This window comes from Centroberyx gerrardi, chromosome 2 (genome assembly GCF_048128805.1).
Source record: "Centroberyx gerrardi isolate f3 chromosome 2, fCenGer3.hap1.cur.20231027, whole genome shotgun sequence".
In the NCBI taxonomy this organism is placed as follows: Eukaryota; Metazoa; Chordata; class Actinopteri; order Beryciformes; family Berycidae; genus Centroberyx; species Centroberyx gerrardi.
Genome location: NC_135998.1, coordinates 35,705,874 through 35,733,520, shown reverse-complemented (window position 1 = coordinate 35,733,520; position 27,647 = coordinate 35,705,874). Strand labels below are relative to the sequence as shown.

General features: G+C 42.0%; 1 protein-coding gene across 1 annotated transcript; it reads left to right on the top strand.

Moving 5' to 3' along the window:
- The first annotated feature begins 579 nt into the window (after nt 1–579).
- st8sia3 (ST8 alpha-N-acetyl-neuraminide alpha-2,8-sialyltransferase 3) lies at nt 580–23,903 on the top strand. Its single transcript, XM_071917581.2, has 4 exons — nt 580–743; nt 17,536–17,658; nt 19,338–19,895; nt 23,621–23,903. The coding sequence occupies exons 1-4, from the start codon at nt 580–582 to the stop codon at nt 23,901–23,903; spliced, it is 1,128 nt and encodes a 375-aa protein (XP_071773682.1).
- Nucleotides 23,904–27,647: the final 3,744 nt, after the last annotated feature.

Below are 27,647 nucleotides of genomic sequence, written 5' to 3'. Positions count from 1 at the left end.
TCCCTTCTGCCTCTCTGGGTATGTGGACTCTGTCAAATGCGTCAAACGCGCTTCCATGCGTCTCTGCGCTCCGTTTGCCGCTGACGCGTCGCCGCCTCGTTGCCTCATATGTAGGTTACGAAACCGGCTGTAATGCAAGACAGCATGACTGCAAAAACGCGACCTCCCCCCCTTCCGTCTCTTTCCATACATGGACTGTGCAGCCTTCATGGACTCTGTGAAATGCGTCAAACGCGTTAAAGGCGCTGTGTGCGCGCGTCCTCCTCGCCGCTCCGGACTCTGCGTCTCTGCGCTCGTTTTGCCGCGGATGCGTCGCCGCCTCTTTGCGTCTCATTCGGGTTATGAAACACGCTGTAACACTACACTACATGCCTGCAAAAACGTATAAACGCGACCGCTCTTCCTTCCCAGTCTCTTCATACATGGACTCTGATAGATGCGTTGCGTCTCCGCGTCTCCGCGCTCGTCCGGCCGCTGATGCGGTGCACCTGGGTCCTTGCTCTCTCCTCCTCCTCCTCCTCCTCCTCCTGCCTGGTTAGTAATCCTCTGGTCCGGGGGGGATGCCAGCAGAGAGGCAGGATGGTGCGGATCGCCAGCGCCCTGGGGCTCATCATGTTCAGCGTGGCTCTGCTCATCCTGTCCCTCATCAGCTACGTGTCCATCAAGAAGGACTTCCTGCTCAGCACCCCCAGATACGGACCTAATGGAGGACCCAGGATGTACATGTTCCACGCCGGCTTTCGGTGAGTCCAGCCTGGAGTGGGGATGCAGGGGATCAGATGCTGGTTCTGAATGATGTGTCTCTGTGTTATGCTTTATATCCACATGAACTGATGTTAAACAGCAGTCATGATAACTTAGTAATATAACAATCAGTCTTGTTGGTGTGTTTTTTTTATTTCAGGCGTTTCTTCTCTTTGCATTGCCAGGGTAGTAGAGGTGATGCATTTGTTTCTCATTTTGAATAATGAGGCGTTTTGCATTAAGTCCACAGTAACAGTTACAGAGCCATCATAAGAACTTACTAACAAAAGCTTATCATCTTATTGGTGGCTTTTATTTCAGTTGTATCTCACCCGTTTGTGCTGGTAGGGCAGAAAAATGTAATGAGATCAGATCAGGAATGTTAAAAATAATCCCTGGGCCAACTGAAACACTTGTACAGTAGCTCAGGACGGTGTGAGGTAGATTTTGTGCGACACAGATGGGAGGAAGGCCTCTCTGCTGCATCCGGCCTGAGAGCCCACAGCAATCTGCAGCACTTTACTACTGAGGTCAGTTCATCAACATCAGGAACCAGGAGGCGTCTCTTTATATTCATTGTGTTTTCCATGCAGTGTTTGGCAGTCAGCATCCGTTGGCTGATAACCCATAAAAAATCAGAATAAAGCCAAGTGTCTGATTGTTTAGTTTTGTTTTGGTTTGACAGGCTGCAGGCAGCGGCTGGGCGATACAGATTAAATCACAATATTTTTCGATATCGATAGGCTTTATATCACGATATGGCTCACGTATGCAAAGTCAGATGTTAAATAAACAAATTAAAGTTCATCCCATTGAACTGAATGGTAATGTTAGGTGTGATGTCAAACAAAACTGACATTTTCAAATAATATTCTTACCAAAACTCATTTTGTCAGAGTTTTTAAATAAAATTGGCTTGTTCTCATCAGTTCAGACAGCAGAATGTCATGATTTCCCAAAATCAGTATATCATCACCATATAATTCTACTGAAAGATGATAAACCATAATATTTAATTATCGCCTGGCCCTACATGTAGGCAGGGCTGTAGAGATACAGATGAGTCCAAATCAAGTTCAAGACCAGGACCAGTGCACCGGAGCAAATCGAATCATATTCAAGACCAAAATAGGAGATGAACTGTAAACATGTGGCTCCAAAAGTAAAAACAATCCTTGAGGAGTTTCTTGAGGATCAACAGAGATGTAGATCTATCTGGAGGAACTATGATTTTATTTTATTTTTTTTACTTTCTGTTTTTCAATTTATTAGGACTTGGTGAGGAAACAGCACTTTTGTATCCCAAGACAAATTTCCCCACAGGGACAATAAAGCATATCTTCTCTAAACATGCAGCTAATCAGTACACAGGATTTTGAGATTTTGGAGGAAATAAATGAAGCTGGACCAGGTGGAGAAAAACGTATCTTTGAAAATATTCAGTCCCTCAGAATCAAAGAGCGAGGGCTTCTTTCTAGAGCCGCCATTTTGCACCAAGAGACGTTCAACAATCATACAGGGAGAAATCCATCGTAGAAGAGGAGAGAGACCAGTTTCTCCACCGACAGGAGCAGGAGAGAGACCAGAATGCACTGCAGCAGAGAGACACAACCATAGAGGTGCCTCAGGCCACATCCACACTAATACGTTTTCATTTTAAAATGGCGATTTAAAACGATCTCCGTCCACACGAGCGTTTCAGAAATAATCTCCGTCCATACGAACACGCCTGAAAACGCATATCACATGACCATTCACGTACACTGGGCATGCGTGTGCCGGTGTAAACAGGAAGCAGATTGTCTACTCTGTGGTTGGTTGCTTAGTTACAGGAAATACTACAGAGGAAGAACAGCAACGGTGAAAAGTACGACCAGAGATTTCTTTGCTTGGACCGACGACGAGGTGGAACTGTTACTGAAAGTAACACACGAGTATAAGGCGGTCGAGGCGGACGTCGTGACCGATAAGACCCAATCAGGAAGCGAACGTGGGCGTCTGCGTCATCGTTTTCAAAAGTCTCCGTTTCCGCCCGTCCGGACTAAAACGCAATCCCGGAGTTTTCGAACTGAAACGGGGTCAGCAGCGTTTTTAAAAAGTCTCCGTTTTAGGGGAGTAGCGTGGACGCTAGGCGAAAACGTAGCAAAAGTTATGCGCTTTAAAAGGAAAACGCATTAGTGTGGATGTGGCCTCAGTGTCATGAAGTAGTGGTTGTTGGTTTAGCTAATGAAGACGTTTCAAATCACTCCTTAGCCTTCCTCTTCTTCACTTCACAACATCAGTAGAGTCCCTGTTTTGGACTTCTTTTTTCTACTTTTCCCATTGTTCTATGAGCACCAAAACTCATTTTCCACCACTGTTTTCCCCCTGTCTTTTAGTGTTTACCATGGCCTGCTGGTAAACAGCATTACATCCCTGTTGTTCAGCAGAGTCTCCAAGCTGAGAAACTGTAAAGGTTTCATCAATAATGAGCAAAACGTCTTGATTCAAAAATCAGTTTGTAAAAAAATCGTCTTGATTCAAAACAGTTTGTATATGAACTCTGATTTACTCTGTGAAGTAGCTAGTGTTGATGGAACGATGGAAACTCATTCTAACGTGTGCAGAAAAACAAACTAGCGGTGCCAGAAGTTTCCAGGGGATTGTGGGAGAATCCTGTTTCAAACTCACAGCCAATCAGAGCTGTTTTTGCCTCAGCAAGGTCTCGTTATCTCCCATGATTTATAACGAGAATTTCTCCACACCTGCGTTGTTTGAGGCTACACAACATTTCCTGTACAGTGAATTAACTTACCAGCCACATTCATTATTTTAGCAGCCAACTAGATGTTTAGGACTCTAAATGATGGCTGCTTACCTGCAGAGCGGACTAACTTACCAGCCACAGACAATATTTACCAGTATTTATCTAGTGTTTGGTGGTAATCTGAACAAGTGGAAATGTTCCTTCAGATATTGTATTGGATTATACTGCGACATCTGGATGAGGCTCAGCAGCAGCAGCAGCAGCAGCAGTGCACATCTGCCTCATCACAGATCAGCCCAGTTCTGTTTATTATCAGACCGTTCATTCATCTTTTTCTGTGAACCGGCCGGTCAGTTCTTTGATGATTCAGAAATTCACCAGTCAATTTAATTTCTTTGCAGCCAAAGTAGGTTTTAGAATAGAAAGTAGTGATCGATAACTGGATGGTTTCTGGGCAAAGTGGCTAGTAGGACTGATGCTGTGCCAGCCAAAAGACAAAATCTACCATTTTGCTGCTGGCTCGTATTAATGTTTCACCGTTATCTGGGGGTGTATGTAGTAAAATACTGTAGGTTCCACTGTGTTGGTCAATCATTTTAAATGGTAACTTAAATTACAATTTATTATTTTTCCTTAATTTTGGCGCAGTCACAAAAAATACACCTATACAGCACATAGCATAGCTTTAGCATACGTAGCCTGCATCGTTATTCAGTGTCTGTTGAAGGCAGCACAGATACTGAAGCTGCTGATAACTGATCATCTGTGTCAAGTACAATATCTTAGAGTCTGACCTAATACTGCTACTACTGTTACTGATCCTATACTACTTCTACTACTGATACTACTACTAATATTACTACTACTGCTACTACTACTGCTACTATTACTACTACTGCTGCTACTGTTACTGATACTATACTACTTCTACTACTGATACTACTACTACTATTACTACTACTGCTACTACTACTGCTACTATTACTACTGCTACTATTACTACTACTACTGCTACTATTACTATTACTACTGCTACTACTACTGCTGCTACTATTACTGATACTATACTACTTCTACTACTGATACTACTACTACTATTACTACTACTGCTACTACTACTGCTACTGCTACTATTACTACTACTACTACTACTACTACTGCTACTGCTACTATTACTACTACTACTGCTACTGCTAGTACTACTGCTGCTACTATTACTGATACTAGTAGTACTGATACTACTACTACTGCCACTACTACTGCTGCTGCTACTACTACTACTACTACTACTACTACTACTACTACTACTATTACTACTACTGCTACTACTACTGCTATTGCTACTATTACTACTGCTACTACTACTACTACTACTGCTGCTAGTACTACTGCTGCTACTATTACTGATACTAGTAGTACTGATACTACTACTACTGCCACTACTACTGCTACTACTACTACTACTACTACTACTACTACTACTACTACTACTACTATTACTACTACAACTGCTTCTGCTACTGCTACTATTAATGCTGGTACTGCTGCTGCTACTATTACTGATATTAGTACTAATTCTACTACTGCTACTGCTACTGCTACTAATACTACTACTTTTACTACTACTTAAGGATAAATTATACTTCTGCGTCAGACTGACCCTGTATCTTACTGCTCCTCTCTAAAAATGTAACTGAGCGTCAGGCGGCACAAGGCGAGCTGTGATTGGCCGCTTGGTGTTTCCTCCTGTATCCGGTTAGTGAAGACAACAAGGAGCAGATGGAAGAGAGACGAGCTGAGGAGCTTGTCTCTCTTCAGATGTGTTCATCTGTACCACAGCTCATCTCCCAATTATAAAGACACCAGATGTCGCTGAGTTTGCGGTGAGAAATCTCCAGAACATGAGCTTCAGAGAATGGAAACACCACTACTTCTTCTGTTATTACTGCCATGTTAACAAAGCACCACACTGGCTACGGTGGAAATTAGTCGTATAATTTTCCCTTAAGACTACTACTACTACTACTACTACGAATAATAATAAACATATTGATCCATACCTGTGTAGAATCTGATTAAAAAGTCTCATTAGAATCAGTTCAGGTTCAGGTCTTCCCATATCAACCAGTGGAGTATTGATCAATTCTGCAATAAATATATAATTAATCAAATAATTTTTTTTTTTTTACTGCAGCTGGGGGGAGGGGGGTAATATTCTGAGAAAAAAACTCATGCATTTGCAAGAAAAAAACTTTTTTTTTTTTTGCAATTTTGCAAAGTTCTGACTTTAATCTCAGAATTTCTGAGTTGTTTCTCAGAATATTTCCCCCCTTCCCCCGGCTGCGGTAAAAAAAAAAAAATCACCTAAATTTGGCCCTAGTGCTCTTCCGTACACATCAGAGGAGCACAGACCCAGTTTATAATAAGAAGACACCATCCATCCTGATATATATCGGTCCCACTGTGTGTATTTCAGTGTCAGCCTGGTGTGTATTCCCTGTGCAGGAACAGGGTGTGTGTGTGTGTGTGTGTGTGTGTGTGTGTGTGTGTGTGTGTGTGTGTGTGTGTTGATGTTAACAGAGGCAGCAGTGAAGCCGGCCGGAGGAAAACAGGGCATCTGTCACTTAATCCCACTGCGATGAACTAGAATAGAACATTCACATTCACTCACACACAGCTCCTATCTCTCTCTCTCTCTCTCTCTCTTAGTCGCTCTCTCTCTCTCTCCCTCTCTCTCTGTTAGTCTCTCTATCTCTGTCTCTCTCTCTCTGTCTCTCTCCATTGTCTCTCTCTTTCTCTGTCTCTCTCTCCCTGTCTCTATCTCTCTTCACCTTTCCAGCCTCTTTCTCTTTCCTCTCCCTCTACTGTCTCTCTCTCCATTGTCTCCTGTCTCTCTCTATCTCTCTCTCATCCTCTCATCTCTTCTCCATCCTCTCTCTTTCCTCTGTCTCTCTCTCTCTCCCTGTCTCTACCTGTCTCTCTCCATTGTCTGTCTGTCTGTCTGTCTGTCTGTCTCTCTCTCTCTCTCTCTCTCTCTCTCTCACACTCACTGTCCTCTCTCTTTCCACCCTCTTTCTGCTCTGTCTCTCTCTCTCTCTCTCTCTCTCACTCACTGTCCTCTCTCTTTCCACCATCTTTCTGCTCTCTCTCTCTCTCTCTCTCTCTCTCCCTATGTGGTGTCTTTCTCAATCCTCTCTCTCTCTTCCATCTCTTTTCTTTCTATTGTCTCTCGTCCCCTACTCTCTCTCTCTACTCTGTCTTTTTCTCTCACTCTCATTGTCTGTCTCTCTTTCTCTTTCTCTTTCTCTCTCTGTCTCTATCTCTCTCTCTCCTCTGTCTCTCTCTCCCTCTCTCCTCTCTCTCTCTCTCTCTCTCTCTCTCTCATCCTCTCTCTCCCAGACTGCAGCAGACAGAGTGAAGGGTGGGATGGGGTTCATCTGTTTGCTGCTGAGTCTGAGTTTCTATGTTAACGAGTCTTTCAGACTCGCCAATCTGTCGCCGCGGTGACCTCCAGCGGGTCGAGGTCGCGTTCTGGACGCCATGTTGCTGCCTCTTCTCTTCACTACAAACAACAAAAGATTTTTCTGTAAATATGTAAAACTGCCTATCTTAACAGCATTTCGTTTACTTTTCCAAAACCACATAGCGGTAAACTGTCTGTCGCTTTCTGGGAGTTTCCGTTATGTTTGAGTTTAATTTCCGGTGGGTAGTTTAGTTTAGTTTAGTTTAGTTTAGTTTAGTTTAGTGTAGTTTACCATTAGGTAATTTATCTGACTCTCTTATCCTGATTGATTATCAGTGAGTGGAGCCGCAGAAAAACCTTCAATTCCTGGATCACCGACACTACAACCAACAGCAAAGACATTTACATGACACAGTGGTTAGATAACGTCCCGTAACGGAAAGGTCACATGTCCGATCCCCAAAACACCCAAAGTGTGCCCACTAACAGCCGTGTGTCCTGCTGCGTCCTGAAATCCTTGCTGCTCTTCTGGATAAGAGCATCAGCTAAATGCCTAAAACCTAAAGCGTTTTGTTTAGATGCAAGGAAGCAAACACGATCATCACAGGGGAAAATCTCAGCCATGTTTTTTTAGTGTGCATGGAAACACACTCATTGTATTTTGTGAGGTGGTTCGGACGATCAGATCTTCAGTGCGTCTTTGATCCAGATCCGATCACCTAGAACATGTCGGCACCAGGAGGAAAGGGACTGTCCGCTACTTTAAACTACTCCTGTAGATCCGGTGTGTGTGTGTGTGTGTGTGTGTGTGTGTGTGAGGCTGACACAGCTGCTGCCGGACACACAGCCGGTCAGATGGAGCCGTCCTTGGCTCTGATTTACCGCTCAGGAGCCACATTCGTTTTCCTCGCGCCTGTAATCATTTTCCACCTCTGTCGGTGTCGCAGCGGCCCAAGGTTACGCTCTGTGTGCACGTGTGTGTGTGTGTGTGTGTGCACATGTGTGTGTGTGTGTGTTAGATGTAAAAAAACACGCTACTTGTGGATAAATCTCTGCTGTCAGCTTCTTCCTGTTTTGTCGTAGGTCTGCATCATCGGCAGCAGCGGTGATTCTGGGTAATTTGTTAGTTTTTGCATCTTTGATTCGTGCCGGTTCTGGTTCAGCTGCAGCTTGAAGCACCAAAACTTAAGATAAGGGACTTAAGATAAACATGACGTCAGGTGTATTTGTGTTTGGGTGTATTTGTTGTTTTTTTAGTATTTTATTTATTTACTTCACATCTTCTCTAGCGGTGGTTGCATTTTTAAAGCCTGAATTCAAAATATCAGAGTAAAATAACCAATACACTGAACTCTGCTGTGGCTGTACAGTTGCATATTTATTCCTATTTATGCTCTGGATCCCAGTTCAATAATCTCTCTCTTTGCAATTATTATTATTATTATTTTACTCTGCTACTGACTTCCATAGCTTCCCATCAGTTAGTCAGGCTCCAACAGAAAACCATGTGCATACTGTTTAGAACAGAGCATTTCTATTTTTAGTTACTTATATACTACCTATACCTGTATATTACCTCTTTATTTGCGCCCTCATTAAGACATATTCCCTAAATTTATACTTTAACTTTTTTATATACTACAATTTAGTGTTGTTTCATATTTACTATGACCTACAGGAGCAAACCAAGTCCAATTCCTTGTATATATGAACGTACTTTAATAAAACTGATTCTGATTAAATCCTCTAGTAGTTAGGTACATTAACCGACTAAAAACGAATTTTTCTGAACTTGCATGTAACTGATCAGATGTTTTTGTTATGCTGTAGTGATGTTGTCAATTTGTTTAGTATATTCCTCAATTTACTGAGCATCAGAGCCAGCTGACTGTTTCTTAAAATGTTTGTTTTGGTCCTTTTTATTTTTCAGCACTTTGTCATTTTGTTCAGAAAATTGCTGGACAGCTAAAGTTATCAAGTAAGGAATCAGAGGTGGGGACTCGAGTCACATGACTTGGACTCGAGTCACAGTTTTAACTGCTTGAGACTTGACTTGATGCATGAAGAGAAGACTTGAGACTTTACTTGACTTGGGTTCTGGTGACTTGGGACTTGACTCTGACTTGTACTTTGATGACTTGAAAAGGTTTCTAAAGTCTTGACTTGAGATCTTGTGTTTGTGTAAATGACTTAGATTGAAAGTGATGAGATTTGTTCCAGCGGACGACTGAATTTAAATTCTGTTTTCTGAATTTGTATGGAATGATTGAATTTATTGAAGTTGAAACTGATTATAGAAATCAAACTCATGATGCTCTTACCAAGTTTTTATCCTATTAAAACCATATTGCATTGAACAGTCCTAGATATTTAGTTTTCTTTAAGATATTAAATTGATACTGGACTCTTGATTTGTTCTGACTTGACTTGCTGTTCTACATTTAGACTTGAGACTTGATATTAATGACTTGGACTTGACTTGATAATCTACATTTAGACTTGGGACTTGATATTAATGACTTGGACTTGACTTGATATCTACATTTAGACTTCAGACTTGACTTGAGACTTGTGCCTCAAGACTTGAGACTGACTTGGGACTTGAGCAGAGTTGACTTGGTCACACCTCTGTAAGGAATCACTGAGTTATTTTAATTGCTGCCTACATCACAGGCCAGTTCCTCCACAGATAATGTTTAGGATTTGCTATTTGAATGTGTTTTCAAAGCCGTTGGTGTTGCATCATGTTTAAAGTCCAGTGTTTGCAATGTAAAGACCAGAGTGAGTGTTTTGTTTCACGTTCCTCCTGCAGCGAGAGGCCGCCTCGCAAACCCGACCTGAGGTGAATAAAGAGTGCTGACCTGTTTTCTCTCTAGAAAAACACACAACGATGTGCTGTTCTTCTTCTTCTTCTTCTTAATTTCTTTTCCTTTTCTCCTTCCTCTTCTTCTTGATATTCTACTCAGTTCTCGTCTTTCTTTTGTATTGTTATTCTTCTTCTTTGTCTCTCCCCAGTAGTCTGTCTTCTTCTTTTTTCTTCTTCGTATTCCTACTTTTTCTCTATCTATCTATCTATCTATCTATCTATCTATCTATCTATCTATCTGCTCTTTCTTTTTGGTTTTTGATATTGGGCAAAAAACAGTGCTTATTTTTTGCCGCTGTTGATGATTATATGATTTATGGCAGTGGTTCGATTAAGCAGCAAACCCCTTTCTTTCTAAAAAAAAAAAAAAAAAAAAAAAAAAAAGCATCAGCCAGCTTCTGCTTCAGCTGTATTGGCCAAGCAACTGAAACCCAGCAGCAACCGCACGCCGTTTGTGTCGAATACGAGACACAAAGCAGCGACATCGGTCTGAGGCGCTGATTCTTCTCTGATGCACTGCCATGATGTGGGATTAAACCTGGAACAGCCTGGGATAAGGGCTTCGATATCATGGAAACACTTTGGAAAGATTTCATACACACAGCGGTCAATCGCCGCGAAGTACACTGCAAAAAAGTCATTCAGTCTATTATTGAGTCCTAAAATCGTAATTTTCTTAAAACAAGTGAAAAAATCTGCCAGTGAGGTTTGATAAGTTCACTTGTTTCCAATACAAATCAACTTGTTTGAAGAATTTAGTAGAATCAGGTGTCATTTTCTTTCTTATTCTGACTGGTTTCAACAGACTGACACTCATTTCTAGAAAATCCCTGAAACAAGTGAAGCTGCATTGGAGACAAGTGGAGTTATCTCTCCTCACTGCAGAATGTTTCTCTTGGTTTAAGAAAAATAAGATTTGAAGGCTGAATATGAGACTAAATGACTTGTTAAGATGGACGTGTAATGAACAGAGTTGTTGTATTTTCCCTCATTCCCGATGCAGCTTCACTTGTTTCTAGGATTTTGTTTTTTAATCAAGTGAAAGTGAAACAAGCAGAGCGATCCGTCTACTTTAAGATTTTGACCGAAGAAATCGTAGAAACAAGTGAAACTGCATTGGGAACACAGGAGATTATCTCACGCCACCTATCATGAAGATGGTCGTTGTGATTATTGATTAATGTGTATACTTGTACAAAAAATAATGACAAATTTGGCAAGGGATTTTATTTCGTATCCAGACTCATCAACTTTACGTCAGGATGTTTTTAGTGAAACAATCTCACTGCAGCTGCAGAGTTTTACTGGTTTTTCAGGAAAATGTAACTTGTTTCCATTTGCTTTAAATGAAGCAGACTGTGTTAAAAATGAGGCTGGGTGATCTGGAAAAGATTAATATCACGATAATCCAATTAATTTATTCCAACATTGATATATAACAATGTCTGCTAAAAACTCAAATCAGAATCAAATGTTAAATTATCAAATTGATGTTCATTGCAAATAGGATAAAACTATTCCCTAATGATAACCTAATAATAATATATATATGATTCTCTAATTTCAGATCTGATTTTGTGAGATTTTAATTAGTAAATTATTTGTATCATTAATTTAGACAACAGAAATTGTATATCACCATAATTCAATGTCATTATTTCATCACAATATTGTATTGAAAGATGATAAACGATAATATTGAATTACTGCTCAACTTCAGACTAGTCTCTTGTTTCAAGGTTCACTTCTCTGTGTTGTGATGATTTCTAGAAAGAAGCAACACTGACATGAACCAAGTGAATTTTACTGCGATCAGCAAAATGATCTGTCAGTGCAGTGAGACAGTCTGACTAAAAATATCCTGAAGTAAAGCTGATAAGTCTGGATAGAAAATAAAATCATCAAAAATCAATCTTTGCCCAGTTTGTCATTTTTTTTTGCAGTGTCTGAAGTGTTTCCAGAGTTTCTGTCTAAGCAGCTTGTTTCATGCTGTTCCTGATTCACTGCCACACCTGCAGCTACGCCTTGCTGTCTACAGAGAGGGTGGATGGTGGTGGATGATGGTGGATGGTGGTGGATGATGGTGGATGGTGGTGGATGATGGTGGATGGTGGATGATGATGGATGGTGGTGGAGGGTGGTGGATGATGGTGGATGATGGTGGATGGTGGATAATGATGGTGGATGGTGGTGGATGATGGTGGATGGTGGATGATGATGGATGGTGGTGGAGGGTGGTGGATGATGGTGGATGATGGTGGATGATGATGGATGGTGGTGTATGATGGTGGATGATGGTGGATGGTGGAGGGTGGTGGATGATGGTGGATGGTGGATGATGGTGGATGGTGGTGGAGGGTGGTGGATGATGGTGGATGGTGGATGATGATGGTGGATGGTGGTGGAGGGTGGTGGATGATGGTGGATGATGGTGGATGGTGGTGGAGGGTGGTGGATGATGGCGGATGGTGGTGGATGATGGTGGATGGTGGATGATGATGGTGGATGATGGTGGATGGTAGTGGATGATGGTGGATGGTGGATGATGGTGGATGGTGGTGGATGATGGTGGATGGTGGTGGATGATGGTGGATGGTGGTGGAGGGTGGTGGATGATGGTGGATGATGGTGGATGGTGGTGGTGGTGGTTGATGGTGGATGGTGGTGGATGGTGGTGGATGATGGTGGATGGTGGATGATGATGGTGGATGGTGGTGGAGGGTGGTGGATGATGGTGGATGATGGTGGATGGTGGTCGTGGTGGTTGATGGTGGATGGTGGTGGATGGTGGTGGATGATGGTGGATGATGGTGGATGGTGGTGGATGATGGTGGATGATGGTGGATGGTGGTGGTGGTTGATGGTGGATGGTGGTGGATGGTGGTGGATGGTGGTGGATGATGGTGGATGATGGTGGATGATGGTGGATGGTGGTGGTGGTTGATGGTGGATGGTGGTGGATGGTGGTGGATGATGGTGGATGGTGGTGGATGGTGGTGGATGGTGGTGGATGATGGTGGATGGTGGTGGATGGTGGTAGATGATGGTGGACGATGGTGGATGGTAGTGGATGATGGTGGTGGATGGTGGTGGAAGATGGTGGATGGTGGTCGATGATGGTAGATGATGGTGGATGGTAGTTGATGATGGTGGTGGATGATGGTAGATGATGGTGGTGGATGGTGGTAGAAGATGGTGGATGGTGGTGGATGATGGTTGATGATGGTGGTGGATGGTGGTGGAGGGTGGTGGATGATGATGGATGGTGGTGGAGGGTGGTGGATGATGGTGGATGATGATGGTGGATGGTGGTGGATGGTGGTGGGTGATGGTGGATGGTGGCGGATGGTGGTGGATGATGGTGGTGGATGATGGTAGAAGATGGTGGATGATGGTGGTGGATGGTGGTAGAAGATGGTGGTGGATGATGGTAGATGATGGACGATTGTGGATGATGGTAGATGATGGTGGATGGTGGTGGATGATGGTAGATGATAGTGGACGATGGTGGATGGTAGTTGATGATGGTGGTGGATGATGGTAGATGATGGTGGATGGTGGTGGATGGTAGTGGATGATGGTGGTGGATGGTGGTGGAAGATGGTGGATGGTGGTGGATGGTAGTGGATGATGGTGGTGGATGATGGTGGATGGTGGTGGATGGTAGTTGATGATGGTGGTGGATGGTGGTGGATGGTGGTGAATGATGGTGGATGATGGTGGATGATGGTGGATGGTGGTGGAAGATGGTGGATGGTGGTGGATGGTGGTGGATGGTGGTGGATGATGGTGGATGATGGTGGATGGTGTATGATGGTGGATGGTGGTGGATGATGGTGGATAGTGGTGGATAATGGTGGATGGTGGTGGATGGTGGTGGATGATGGTGGATGGTGGTGAATGATGGTGGATGATGGTGGATGGTGGTGGAAGATGGTGGATGATGGTGGATGGTGGTGGAAGATGGTGGATGATGGTGGATGGTGGTGGAAGATGGTGGATGATGGTGGATGGTGGTGGAAGATGGTGGATGATGGTGGATGGTGGTGGATGGTGGTGGATGGTGGTGAATGATGGTGGATGATGGTGGATGATGGTGGATGGTGTATGATGGTGGATGGTGGTGGATGATGGTGGATAGTGGTGGATAATGGTGGATGGTGGTGGATGATGGTGGATGATGGTGGATTGTGCAAGAACAAAATACTGCAGCTGGTGCTCTGACTGCATCACATCTGGGTCAAATATTGTCTACAAATACTTTTCATGGTTTGTTTTAAACCTTTTATTGTTTGTTTTGCCACATGGGTGGAGTTTGCCATTTAGGACAATCTAATTAATTTAGTGTATTTCTCAGTGATGGATACAACTCAGACCATTTTGTGAAATGAGCACAAACTCTGAACCTCAGCTTCCATGTTTCTGACAGGAATCCAGATCAGATCAGGGTCCTCCTCCAGTAAAGGATTCTGGTCCAACAGCAGGAATTGGACTGGACATTTTCACCTGTTGGTCACATGACGAGGTTAGCTAACGCTTCAGTTTAGCAACTGAAACAGTTTGCTTCAAGTTAGCTTCAGGTTTTGCTCTTGGTTCAATAAATGAAAGCTTGTTGTCGTGAGTTGGGAGTTGAACCTCCAGCTAATTCAAACACATTTCTCATTTTTCCACGTATTTACATTTTAGACATTGTGCTCATTTCACCAAATGTCATGAGTCCAGGCTTGATGGACAGGTTGACGCTGTCTGAATTGTCCTGATGCCGTAAACCCCACCCACCTGGTACTTCATGCAGGATAAAACAAACATTAAAAAATATTTGAAAATACGGTTTGAGCCAGTTTTTCCTGAACTGACACCTTGACATCTTGACTTTTAGTCTTTCTTCACCAGGCACTTGACACAATGTTAGGGGGAAATCTGTATTGTTACTTCAGTTAACAAAAAAAAGTGTTAGCATGTTAGCGTTCCTCATTGCAAATGATTATTACAGGTAGCCCCAGGCTAGCTTATTAGCTCGCAGCTAGCAGTAAGCATTGATCAATGCTAACAAGTCATTTTTAAGAACTGAAAGATGAAGGTAGAAATGTTTTTCCTCTAATGTTACATTTACATTTTAGGAATTTAGCTGAGGCTGCTATTCCACTATCATTAGTGGAATTGTAGAATAAACTTTAATTCCTAGATCACCAACATTACAACCAATAGCAAGAAGGTCAGAGGTCACAGCACCCTGACAATAGATGTAATAAAATATTCGGTCACACTTTATTTGGAGAGTCCAATGTTGATAATCAACTTACTATCAAGTGACTGTGATACCCATAATTGTGTGAAAAATCTTTTTATTTATATCTTATTATATTATCGTCAGTCAGCCAGACATAAAGATGAAGTGTTACCAAATATTCCTGTGACTGTAGAGTGATCATGTACGGTAGAGAACAAGTGCTGGGGAAAGAAGTAAGAGCAGAGGAGGAAAAGGTAGGCGGTAGGAAAGGAAGGTAAGGTAGGTGGTAGGAAAGGAAGGTAAGGTAGGTGGTAGGAAAGGAAGGTAAGGTAGGCGGTAGGAAAGGAAGGTTACTGCAATACAGGAACATTAGAGGAAGGCAGATATGGGAGAGTGAGGTGTGGTTTAGAAGGGAGAGAGGGACGTGAAATATTTTGGGATATTTGGGCCATTGTAGGTGAATTTTTTTTACTGCAGCCGGGGGGAGCGGGGTAATATTCTGAGAAAAAAACTCAGAATTTCGAAATTTATGAAAAAAAAAACGTTTTGTTTTCTGACTTTAATCTCAGAATTTCTCGCAAATTTCTGAGTTTTTTCTTGCAAATTTCTGAGTTTTGTCTTTTTCTCGTAAATTTCTGAGTTTTTTCTTGCAAATTTCTTAGTTTTGTCTTTTTCTCGTAAATTTCTGACTTTAATCTCAGAAATTCTGAGGGGGGTAATATTCTGAGAAAAATCTCAGAATTTCTGAGATTAAAGTCAAAAATTAAGTAAAACACAAAAATCAGCAATCAGAAAAGAAGAAATTATTTTTTTTCAGAAATTCAGAAATTTGAGATTTTTTTTTACTCGTAAATTTCTGACTTTAATCTCAGAAATTCAGGGTTTTTTCTCAGAATATTACCCATTCTCTTCCCGGCTGCGGTAAAAACAAAATTCACCTACAATGGCCCTAATACGCTGTCATAGGATTGACTCTGCTGCTCCGACTGGAGCGAGAAATCAGTCCACAGCCTGGCAAAGAGAAACTCCAAAAATTCAAAATGTCAAGGTTTCCCTCAAAAGGCCGGCGTGTGGAAAACATACAGAGACATGAGAGGATGTTCAGTAAGATAAGTGAGTACATGGTTCACTCCTAGCTGTGGATGAAGTGAAGTCTTGGGTTCAATATACTCTCACTGGAGATCAACACTGAGAAAATTAAACAGGCAAGCACTTTAGTCTTGTATTCAGTCAATAAGAGCTAAAAATCTACCAATGAGGTGAGATAATTACAATTTCTAATGCAGTTTCAAATGTTTCAAAAATTCTTGAAACGCAGTGATTTCAAGATGTTGACGATTTTTAAATAAAATTTTAAAATTCTTGAAATAAGAGAAACTGCAGTTGGAGCAAGGGGAAATATCTCACCCCACTGACAGACATGTTCTGTTGTTTTGAGAAAAAGAAGATTGTAAGTTTCAATACTACAATAAATGAAATTTATTGATAAAATTGACTTTTTTTTTTTTTTTTGGCTTCATTGCTCATCTGTTTCCCAGTGCAGATCTCCACTGGGATCATTTCAGTCGAGACTAAACTAGATCCATGTCTAGGAGAGAGGCTCAAAGTCTGCATTTACACTGAGCTGATAGTGTAAATGAAAATATAATATTTCTCTGTGTCCTCTTCACTACGGCTGGCTTCATAAAGGAACAGAAGATTTTTTACCGTTTGGCTCCTTAAACACTTGCACATTTTAAAAAGTTTAGTTCTGAGTACAGTAAATAACCGTTCACTGTACTCAAACCACAGTAAAACCCCTTTGATGGTTTTTAAAATATTACTGAAACCAAGTCCTAAATGTTTTTGCAACTCTTAACGTTTTAAAAGAGCTGAAATGCTTCTCAAAACATTTTGTGCAAGTGTGTATGAAGCCTTTTTCTGAGGTCACACCTTACTTTCTAGTGGCCTTGTTACAGTGTATTAACCTGTGTATTAACATATGAAAAGGTATTGTAAGTACACATTAATACTGTTAGTATTTAATGAAAATACACAATATGCATCATGGTAGTACAATTTGTAAGCTACTTCCATTATGTTGTTACACCCTTGTGTATGTAATGGGGAAAATATAATGTATATTCAGGAAGTACTAATACAATATTATTGTGTACTTACAATAGTTTCCCCTTGGTTAATACATGTTATTACACTGGAATAAGGGATTATAAAGCAAAGTGATCGCAAATCAGATTTTTAACTCTTTGTGTTTGTTCATATCTGATCTTTCATGATTGTCTAAACAGGAGAATCTGATTCATTCCGATGATTTTACTTGTTTTACTTGTTTAGACAGCCATAAAAAAAGATATGATCCATGTGAGAAAGAGGTGAAATATCAGATTTTCTTCTGTTCCTGTGTGAATTCAGCCTTTGTCCTCCTCCTCGTCTCTAACCTCCCTGTGTCCTCCTCCTCTTCCTCCTCCTCCTCCTCCTCCTCGCAGCTCCCAGCTGGCGATGAAGTATCTGGATCCGGCTTTCACTCCTCTGACTAACGCTCTGAACGAGGGCCTCCAGGAGAACTCCTCTAAATGGAGGTACAACAGGACAGCTTTTGTACAGCAGAGGTAGGCTACACACACACACACACACACACACACACACACACACACACACAGAAACACACACACACTGTCTCTGTTGCATGTTCCCGACAGTGCTGAAAGGTTAGCATGCTTTTAGCACTTACATTATTGTACTTTTTTTTTTTTTTTTTGTAGCAAAAAGAGCGCTGCACTGCAACAGGTTTTCAGTCGTCTCACAGCAACAACAGCAGCCATGACCAGTAGGCTGCTTCCTACAGGTTAAAGGAAAACACACACATTTTTGGGAGATTTGTCTGTTCGTCAACTTGGCTGTTAAGTGATGAGAACATAGACACCAAAACCATCCATTTGTTCCCGGTAATTCATTGGCTCTGGTGCTCCATGCTAACACTTTAGCATAAACTATGTTGAGTGATAGTAGCTCCATGCTAACACTTTAGCGTACACTATGTTGAGTGATAGTAGCTCCATGCTAACACTTAAGCGTACACTATGTTGAGTGATAGTAGCTCCATGCTAACACTTTAGCGTACACTATGTTGAGTGATAGTAGCTCCATGCTAACACTTAAGCGTACACTATGTTGAGTGATAGTAGCTCCACGCTAACACTTTAGCGTACACTATGTTGAGTGATAGTAGCTCCATGCTAACACTTTAGCGTACACTATGTTGAGTGATAGTAGCTCCATGCTAACACTTTAGCGTACACTATGTTGAGTGATAGTAGCTCCATGCTAACACTTTAGCGTACACTATGTTGAGTGATAGTAGACATCATGTGCAGCTAGCAGCGGAGCTGTGGACTCGAGACCAGTGACTTGACTCGAGTAGAAAAATTTGAGACTTAACACTTGATTTAGACTCGCTGTGTGCAAGACTTGACTTGAGACTGCTGTGGGACTGTACACAATCTGTACTTGTTTTTGAAGAGAGAGCATCAGGAAATGAAAATGATGATGAAAGGAAGGCTTCCTTTCACACTGATGTATTTTTGACAATGTGGTTTTATCACTTTTCAAAGGCTCAAAAGTCAAGAAACAAACTCAACACAGCCTACAGTAAATGACCAAGAAGAATAAATTTGCATTTATGTTTTCTCCTCAACATCAACGTCATGTCAGTGCACCTCCACACCCACACACACACACCCACACACACACACTTACCCCAACCATTACTCTGCGTCCTAGTAATGTTTAATGCCGATTGAGAATATTGAGAATTGTATAATCTTCATGCTAATACATTGATATATGAATGTATTATGGCAGTCATCATCCTAACAGTCATCATAATCATCAGTGTTTAATAGATTGTATTCAGTATATGAGAGAAGTCAAATCCAGAATAACAAAGCTATCAGTTGGTTTTATTGTGCTTAGCTCATCAGATCTGTTCGGTATTCATCAGCTGAAACCTCTAATCCATTGTTTTTGATTATTACAATTGCACTGACATTTTATTTTAGTCGACCCTGCATGTTTTGGCCGAGGTTTCCCCTGTGCTGAAACATGCAGGCTAGCCATAGAAAAATAAAGGCTTTTTTAACTTTTGCACACAAAAGAAGAGTGCCTTAGCTTCCTTTTTTCACACGTTTATCCCCTTGACTACAATGAGCACCGTTTTTGCAAACAGACTTTAACCAGTCTACCTCTCAACCTGCTGATAAACAGACATGTCTTCCTGTCTGTCTTCCAGGACGGAGATCTCCCAGTACATAGACATCCCCCACAACTTCTCACTGACGCGCGGCTCCGTCCGCATCGGCCAGCTGATGCACTACGACTACTCCAGCCACAAGTACGTCTTCTCCATCGGCGAGAACTTCCGCTCCCTCCTCCCCGACGCCTCGCCCATCCTCAACAAACACTACAACGTCTGCGCCGTCGTCGGGAACAGCGGCATCCTCACGGGGTCGCGCTGCGGCCCGCAGATCGAGAAGTTTGACTTTGTGTTCCGCTGCAACTTTGCGCCGACGGAGATCTTCAAGAAGGACGTCGGGCGGCGGACCAACATGACGACGTTTAACCCCAGTATCCTGGAGAAATACTACAACAATTTACTGACCGTCCAGGACAGGAATAACTTCTTCCTGAGTCTGAAGAAGCTGGACGGCGCCATCCTCTGGATCCCGGCGTTTTTCTTCCATACGTCGGCCACCGTGACGCGGACGCTGGTGGACTTCTTCGTGGAACACCGGGGCCAGCTGAAGGTCCAGCTGGCCTGGCCAGGAAACATCATGCAGTACATCAACAAGTAAGATATACAGTACTCATGCAGTACATCAACAAGTAAGATATACAGTACTCATGCAGTTCATCAACAAGTAAGATATACAGTACTAAGTGCAGTACATCAACAAGTAAGATATACAGTACTCATGCAGTTCATCAACAAGTAAGATAAACAGTACTCATGCAGTACATCAACAGTACTCATGCAGTACATCAAGTAAGATAAACAGTACTCATGCAGTACATCAACAGTACTCATGCAGTACATCAACAAGTAAGATATACAGTACTCATGCAGTTCATCAACAAGTAAGATAAACAGTACTCATGCAGTACATCAACAGTACTCATGCAGTACATCAACAAGTAAGATAAACAGTACTCATGCAGTACATCAACAAGTAAGATATACAGTATTCATGCAGTACATCAACAGTACTCATGCAGTTCATCAACAAGTAAGATAAACAGTACTCATGCAGAACATCAACAAGTAAGATAAACAGTACTAAGTGCAGTACATCAACAAGTAAGATATACAGTACTCATGCAGAACATCAACAAGTAAGATATACAGTACTCATGCAGAACATCAACAAGTAAGATAAACAGTACTCATGCAGTACATCAACAGTACTCATGCAGTACATCAACAAGTAAGATAAACAGTACTCATGCAGTACATCAACAAGTAAGATAAACAGTACTCATGCAGTACATCAACAAGTAAGATATACAATACTCATGCAGTACATCAACAAGTAAGATATACAGTACTCATGCAGTACATCAACAAGTAAGATATACAGTACTCATGCAGTACATCAACAAGTAAGACAAACAGTATTCATGCAGTATATCAAGTAAGGTGAACAGTAGTACATCAAATAAGAAACATTTTAACCAGGTAAAAATGAGGTAATTTTATCGGTGCAAAGTCGACTCGTCTCTTTGTGTTGTATGTGTCAGAATCTGTCTGTCTGTCTGTCTGTCTCTCTGCCTGTCTGTCTGTCTGTCTCTCTGCCTGTCTGTCTGTCTGCCTGTCTGTCTGTCTGTCTGTCTCTCTGCCTGTCTGTCTGTCTGCCTGTCTGCCTGTCTGTCTGTCTGCCTGTCGGTGCCTGTGTGCTTTGTATGTCGGTGTGTATCCCTCTCCTGTGTGTGTGTAGTCTAACATGTGGCTGTATTGTACTGAGCTGTGGGGTAGGTCTATATGGCAAGGAGGAGATTTAGGCTCCAAAGCCGGATTATAACGAAAGAGCTATTTTGTGAAAGGTATGGCACAGAGTTGTAACTGTGTGTGTGTGTGTGTGTGTGTGTGTGTGTGTGGTGTGTCTGACAGCTGTGCGTGTGTTTGTGTGTGTGTGAGGAGGGATTTAAGCCTGGTGCTTACCGTTGTACCAGTCGAATAGGCTAGTAGTACAGTAATCTTCACCAATCCCATTAAATCTACCTGCTCTGGAAGAATTACCACGTTTAAGAAGCTCAGAAGGCGTTGAGCACCTTAAGGACACCTGGAGTGGCTTTTGTTGAGGCCAATTTGGAGAGTTTCCCTCCTAATGCCGCCGCGCAGGACGGCTTGATAAAAGCTTCAGTGGTCAAATTGGTTTTCTACTTAATGCAGGTGGGAGGAAGGGAATGGAGAATGTGCATAGACACACAAGGGCAGGTACACAGTTGTATACGCACACGCGACCACACACACACACACACACACACACACACACACACACACACACACACACACACACGAATAGCCAGACACATGCAAGCAGACCTGACAGAATATTACAGATGGTTATTTATTGTTAAAGGTAAACGAATACCATCTGCCACCTCCCAGCTTCTGCAAGACCAAGATATGTAAAATGGTGATAATTGATTTATTTATCGTTTTAATTGATACTCGGTCGAACTAACATATCTATCTGAGAAAACCTACGTTCAGTTGTTCTGTGATCTTACAAATACTGGAAGATTTGTCAATTTGATTGATTTATTGGTCATTTTAAATTAATAATTTGCCACGTTTTTCCCCTTTCTTTATTACCCAACTACTGGAGTGTAATTTACTGATTAAAGTAATTAATTTAAAATTCAGATTCAGATTTATTACTTGGTTGATTGATTGACTAATTTATTCATTATTACATTAATCATGATTTTAATTGAAAATCTGTAATATAAGCGATAATTTAAAATGAATATAATATTAGAATTAACATAATTTTTCTGATTTCTACCCACCGGGTTTTGGGAATTCAAGCTGCTCCCCCCAGAGTGCCTAAGCATGGGGATCCTGATGGACACACAGTGTTACAGATAGAGGCTAAAAACTAAAAACACTATCTGGTCCCTATCATCCACTGTAAAACCAAGCAGTTCTGAGAGTAGGGATCCTGTATTAGTTCAGGGATCCGTACAGACAGATATGAGCGCTATTATCTTTGAATAAAATTGACAATATCTCATTTCCTACCTCTCTGCAACTCTATGATCAAGAAACATCCAATAAACTTGATGAGATCAGAGATATATGTTTGAGATTGAGATTCTTAACTGAAAATTGGTAAAATCATCCATATAAAGCTACATGGAGCAACTTTGCATTTTGGTGGCTCCAAATCGTGAGGGAACCGGTTGAAAGACTTCCTTACCCAGAAATCTTAGCCTCCCAGCATCCTTCTCCCTGAGAGTGATTTCACTGAGGGCCGTTGCCTCCTTGCATCATGCTAAATGCTCAAACCAGTTAGAGTGAGTCATATGGCGTAGGCTCAGTGCAAGTGCTGTTGTCTAGGAAATCACAAAGTTAGCTGGCAAACAGTGTTACAGTGTAGGAAGAAGAAAAACATCATCTCCTCCGACAAAAGCCTTTAGTGCAGTTATCTGTGCTTCTTTTATGCATTTATGCCCTTAAATTCTGAAATAATAGAAGATATGGTTACGGTATAGGGCCAATGCGGCCACACTCCACCGCTGCCTTTGTTGGGAGGGAGGCCAGAAGTTTTTTAGCAGTGTGATCAACTAGAGAGACCCATCTGGCTTGCGAGGCTACAGAATATAATGTGAAATCCTGTAATGTGACGTGAGTAAACTGCACAGTAAGCAGCACATGTTCACCTAGCGTCCGGTCTGTGATGCTTTATACCAAAGAAAACCGATGAAAAAAAAACTGATGGAGCCTCAGCTGTCTTTGTCCCAAAGCCAAAGCAGTGTTGTGTTTTAAAGCTGCACTGAGCAACTTCACATGTTGGCGGCTCCAAATGGCAGCGAAAGTTAACTGTTTGAAAACTAGTTGAACTTCACTACCCAGAATTCCTGCACAGTGAGGTCAGTGAACGTCACACAGCAGCTCATGTTCACCAAGCGGCCGGTCTGTGATGCTTTATACCAAAGAAAACCAAAGAGACTAGAGAGGAGAAGATCTAACGTTGGTGAGTCCAGCTTTCTCTGGACGGAGCGCTGCTCATTGCTCACAGTTTGGATTTCACTCTGAAGTTTTGATTCGTCACTTCCAGTGTGGAGATTTCCCACCAGTGACTGCACTGACACCAGAATTTCATTTGGGCAAACAGGGTGAATCTACAGCGTCTCAATTAAGCCCCACTGTGTTTAGCCAGATAGTAAGGCTTATATGGGTGTATTTTTGAATAGAAATCTTGTAAAATGCATCTTTAAGTTATTGACTTATGTATAATCCACAATTTGAATGCATAAATTATAATTATTCTTTTCACTTCTACTCACCAGCTACTGGAAAACCAAGCAGCTGTCGCCAAAGCGTCTGAGCACTGGTATCCTGATGTACACGCTGGCGTCCTCCATGTGCGACCAGATCCATCTGTACGGCTTCTGGCCCTTCGGCTGGGACCCCAATACAGGCAAGGAGCTGCCGTACCACTACTACGACAAGAAGGGCACCAAGTTCACCACAAAATGGCAGGAGTCCCACCAGCTCCCTGCCGAGTTCAAACTCCTCTATAAGATGCACAGTGAGGGCCTGCTGAAGCTCAGCCTGTCACACTGTGCCTAGGGCCAAGACGACAGGAAGCACAGGGCTTCTTCAACCTTTTATTTGGTTCCCAGACCATAAATTGAGAAACAATACACTTACGAGACAAACAAGAGAAGGACGTGTGTGATTTTGTCAAAAGTGGGACCTTGAGGGCAATGAGATTGACTTGGTGCCACGGATTCTTAAACTTTTTTCAGCCCAAGATCCATCAGAAAGGCCCATAGTCCTGTGCTTAGGGCTAACCATGTGTACACACCGCCAGAAGCTCAAGAAACTGGGAGTCCATTTTCTACCACTAGACAAATGTCGGCCAATGAGGACCACGGTTCACATTGTTTCTTTGTCGGCGTGGAAACGTTGGCTGCAGCTGGACTTTTGGGCAACACTGCCTATCAGCAGCAGATCACAAACTAGCATTAAATGGGCTACCTATTGCTACAACACTATTGGTACAGCACTACAGCTCGCAAACAGCACATCTACCATTTCATGGTGGCACAGCAATGTTCTTGCCAACAGTCTGACCACAAAAGCAGGGGTTCGAAACCCTTTTTTGGGGTCCCAGCCCATAGTCTGAAAAGCAGTGTGAAAGAACAGAGAGATGAGTTTCTTTCATCTGAAGCAGAATCTTGGCCCTGACTTTGTCTTAGTCCAGTCCATAATAGAAATAGGGCCACAATACATTTAAGCTTGGGACTGTAATTTAGTGAATGTATCCCACCCTAGGAAATAAGCAAATTGAAGGACCCACCAGAAACAGGCTCGCAACCCATTTTGGTTTCCAACCCACTGTTTAGTAAACGGCCAAGGAGAACAAAACAGGGCTTGTGCTTCCTCCATTGCATATTGGCCGTACTGAGGTGGATTTATTTACAATTACAATTTAGGCATTTGGCTGACGCTTTTATCCAGAGTGACTTACAATGAGTGCAACAGTAGAATAAGCTTCGATTCATAGATTACTATTAGAAGCATTCAGTAGTAAGTAGTTCAAGGGTAAGAGCCACAGTGCACTCCTGCAACTCTAGAAAGACCATGACAGTCCCAGGATAACCTGGGACCCAAATTTGAGTAGAACCAACTAGAAACAGGCCTCAGACCCATTTATTTTGAGAAATGGTCTGGTCCAGGGTAAAACGAATGAAGAGTTGGAGGTTTCAAGAAAAGCTTCTCTGTGGCACTGAGGTTAATCCGTTCAGTTGTCAGTTCTTGATGGTAGAAAGTAGGTCTACTGGTTTCCCTAAAACATCAAAGTCCTAGGATCATTTGTCTTGTTGCCCCACAGTGTAGCTGTTTGTCCCATTGAGATTGAATGGAACTGTTGTATTTCCACACAACCAAACAGTTTATCCATTGGCGTTAAATGGAGCTATTTGTCCTTTTAGTGTTGAGATGCTTTTGGGAAATGCTCACACACACACCAGCTAGAGCGGTCAGGGAGAGCAGTTGTTGGATGTGTGGAAGAGACGACAGTGGTGGTTGGATGGACATAGCCCTGGGCTTAATTTAGCCCTGGGCTAAATTAGGATTAACACTGACACATACTAAAGTGGGCTAACCTGGACCAACCTGGAGCCAAGGTTAGCCTGAACTTTGCAGGGCTAACAACAGAATTCTATAGAGGATTTGCAGTCGCGTCACCAGTCTCCTAGCAACCACAGCTAGCGCCATCATGGATGTCCAGTGGAGATTGGCTGGGCAGTTGGTTTGGGCTTTGTTGGCTAGCTAACCAGCCATCACACAAATTTAGGAAAGCAGTCGATGTTAATGTTAACGTGTGACTACTAGCTACTTCTAACGCTAGCTGCTACTAGATACGTTAGCTAGTGTGCTAATCAGATGTGTTAACAACAAGACAGTGATGGTTAGCTGACCAGATGGTTAGCTAGCTAACAAGCTGACATTATCAGTGATTAAATGATCAGTTCCCAGTCAAAAACAGCGCAGATATGAATGATGTTAAATTCTGTTGAGCCAAGTCGTAAGTTTAGAAACACCAAGAGCCGAGGACCTCCAATATGGCCGCCAGAGCATGTGTTACGTCACATGAAAGCCCTCTATAACTTAACCTTAGGCTTACTGGTGCATTATGAAAACAGGCTACATTAAAGTTTGGGCAACTGTCAGGGCCAACACTGCTTAACTTCTTTTGTTGTTTGGGACGGGCCTGGGTCAGTTTAATACACACCACCAGCCTACAGCACAAATATTTCAAGGACTCTTTATTCAGCCCAGAACTCAAATTGAGTAAAATCAGTCTCTCACCTTGAGACGCCAGGCTGCACAATAACAGCTAAAATGATAATCCCAGTTAATTTGTTAGATATTATGATCACGATTATTAGTCTCGATGATTTGGGGGAACATAATTATTTTATTGCACTTTTCGCATCTCAACATCTTGACTTAATTGCAACAGTGGGTGATTGAAAAGAAATGAAACAATATTAGATGTTTTAATATTGCCAAATACTATGATTATTAAATGTGAAAGCTGAAATTGTTCTGTACGATTATACACAGCCAACTGTGCTGCCCTGGGGCCGAGGCTAATGAACGGATACTGCTGCTGCTGTCGCTGGTTGTTAGGTGGGGAATGTACAGGAAGACCAGGGACTCATTTTGGGTCCTGATCCACAGCTCAAGTAATCAGGATACAATGTAATATTATGATAATATTGTACCCTAAAAACCCAAACTAACCATATCTAAAATCAGAATACAAGATTTATATTCTTTCACTCTTCTCCCTGAATTTGAGTTCAGTCAAGATTATAAACTGTATTTCTCTCTATGGAAGCCTGTTAGCTCAGTTAAACCCACAGAATGTAACCGAATGGGAGCCTGTGTGGTCGACTACAAGTGAATGGGACTCTATGTGACTCTGTGTAAGTGAATGATAATTAACTCTGATGCTGTAACCAGGCAGCTTAACTACAAAGCAGACTGTGTGTCCCGTGTGGAAGTGTATTGCACTCATCTTGAAAAAAGAAAAGGGCTAAATCTTGGACTAACAACATTGATTAGAGTCTGAAAGGTGTTAAAATATGTTATTGTACACAAGTTAAGTGAGAAATGTGTGTACTGACATGTTTTATGCAGTTAGACAAGAAAAGGTTTCCACATTAAGAGATCCTGTTTGTTTAAGATCAATGCAATACGCTTCCATTGTCCCAAACTCTTAACATTGATGAATAATTTTCAGGACAACCATGTGTCTAGTTTGACCCAACACATATCTGTGTTGCTTTTCAACACAATACTTGTGTATAGCAACACATGCAGATCCTTTACAAGAGTGTAGGGGAATGAGCCATTTAGTAGAATCAGAACGACTTTATTACGTGTTGCCAAAGCTTTCATGCAGAGCAAAATCGTCAATATTAATTTAACTCGGAGTGTAAAAATCAGCACTATGCCGGTGTTTATATCAGTCCACTCCCATCAGAGTTAATTTACCATTTTTCACAGTTTTGACCAGCAGACCCAGCCGAGCAGCATCAGCTCTACAACTCTCCTATCAACACTATCAGCTCCAAATAACTGCCGCTGAAAAACCAACACTTATTAACACTGGGAAGGTTGCTCTGTGCATATATTAATGAAATAATAATAATGAAAATCATAATAAAATGAACGGTATGTGCTCATCATCACAACCAGATGGTTTTGCTCCCATCCACAGAGTAATCCGTCTGCTTCCTCTGTGTCAACTTCCAATTGCTTCTTAAGTCTCAGTGTGTGTGTGTGTGTGTGTGTGTG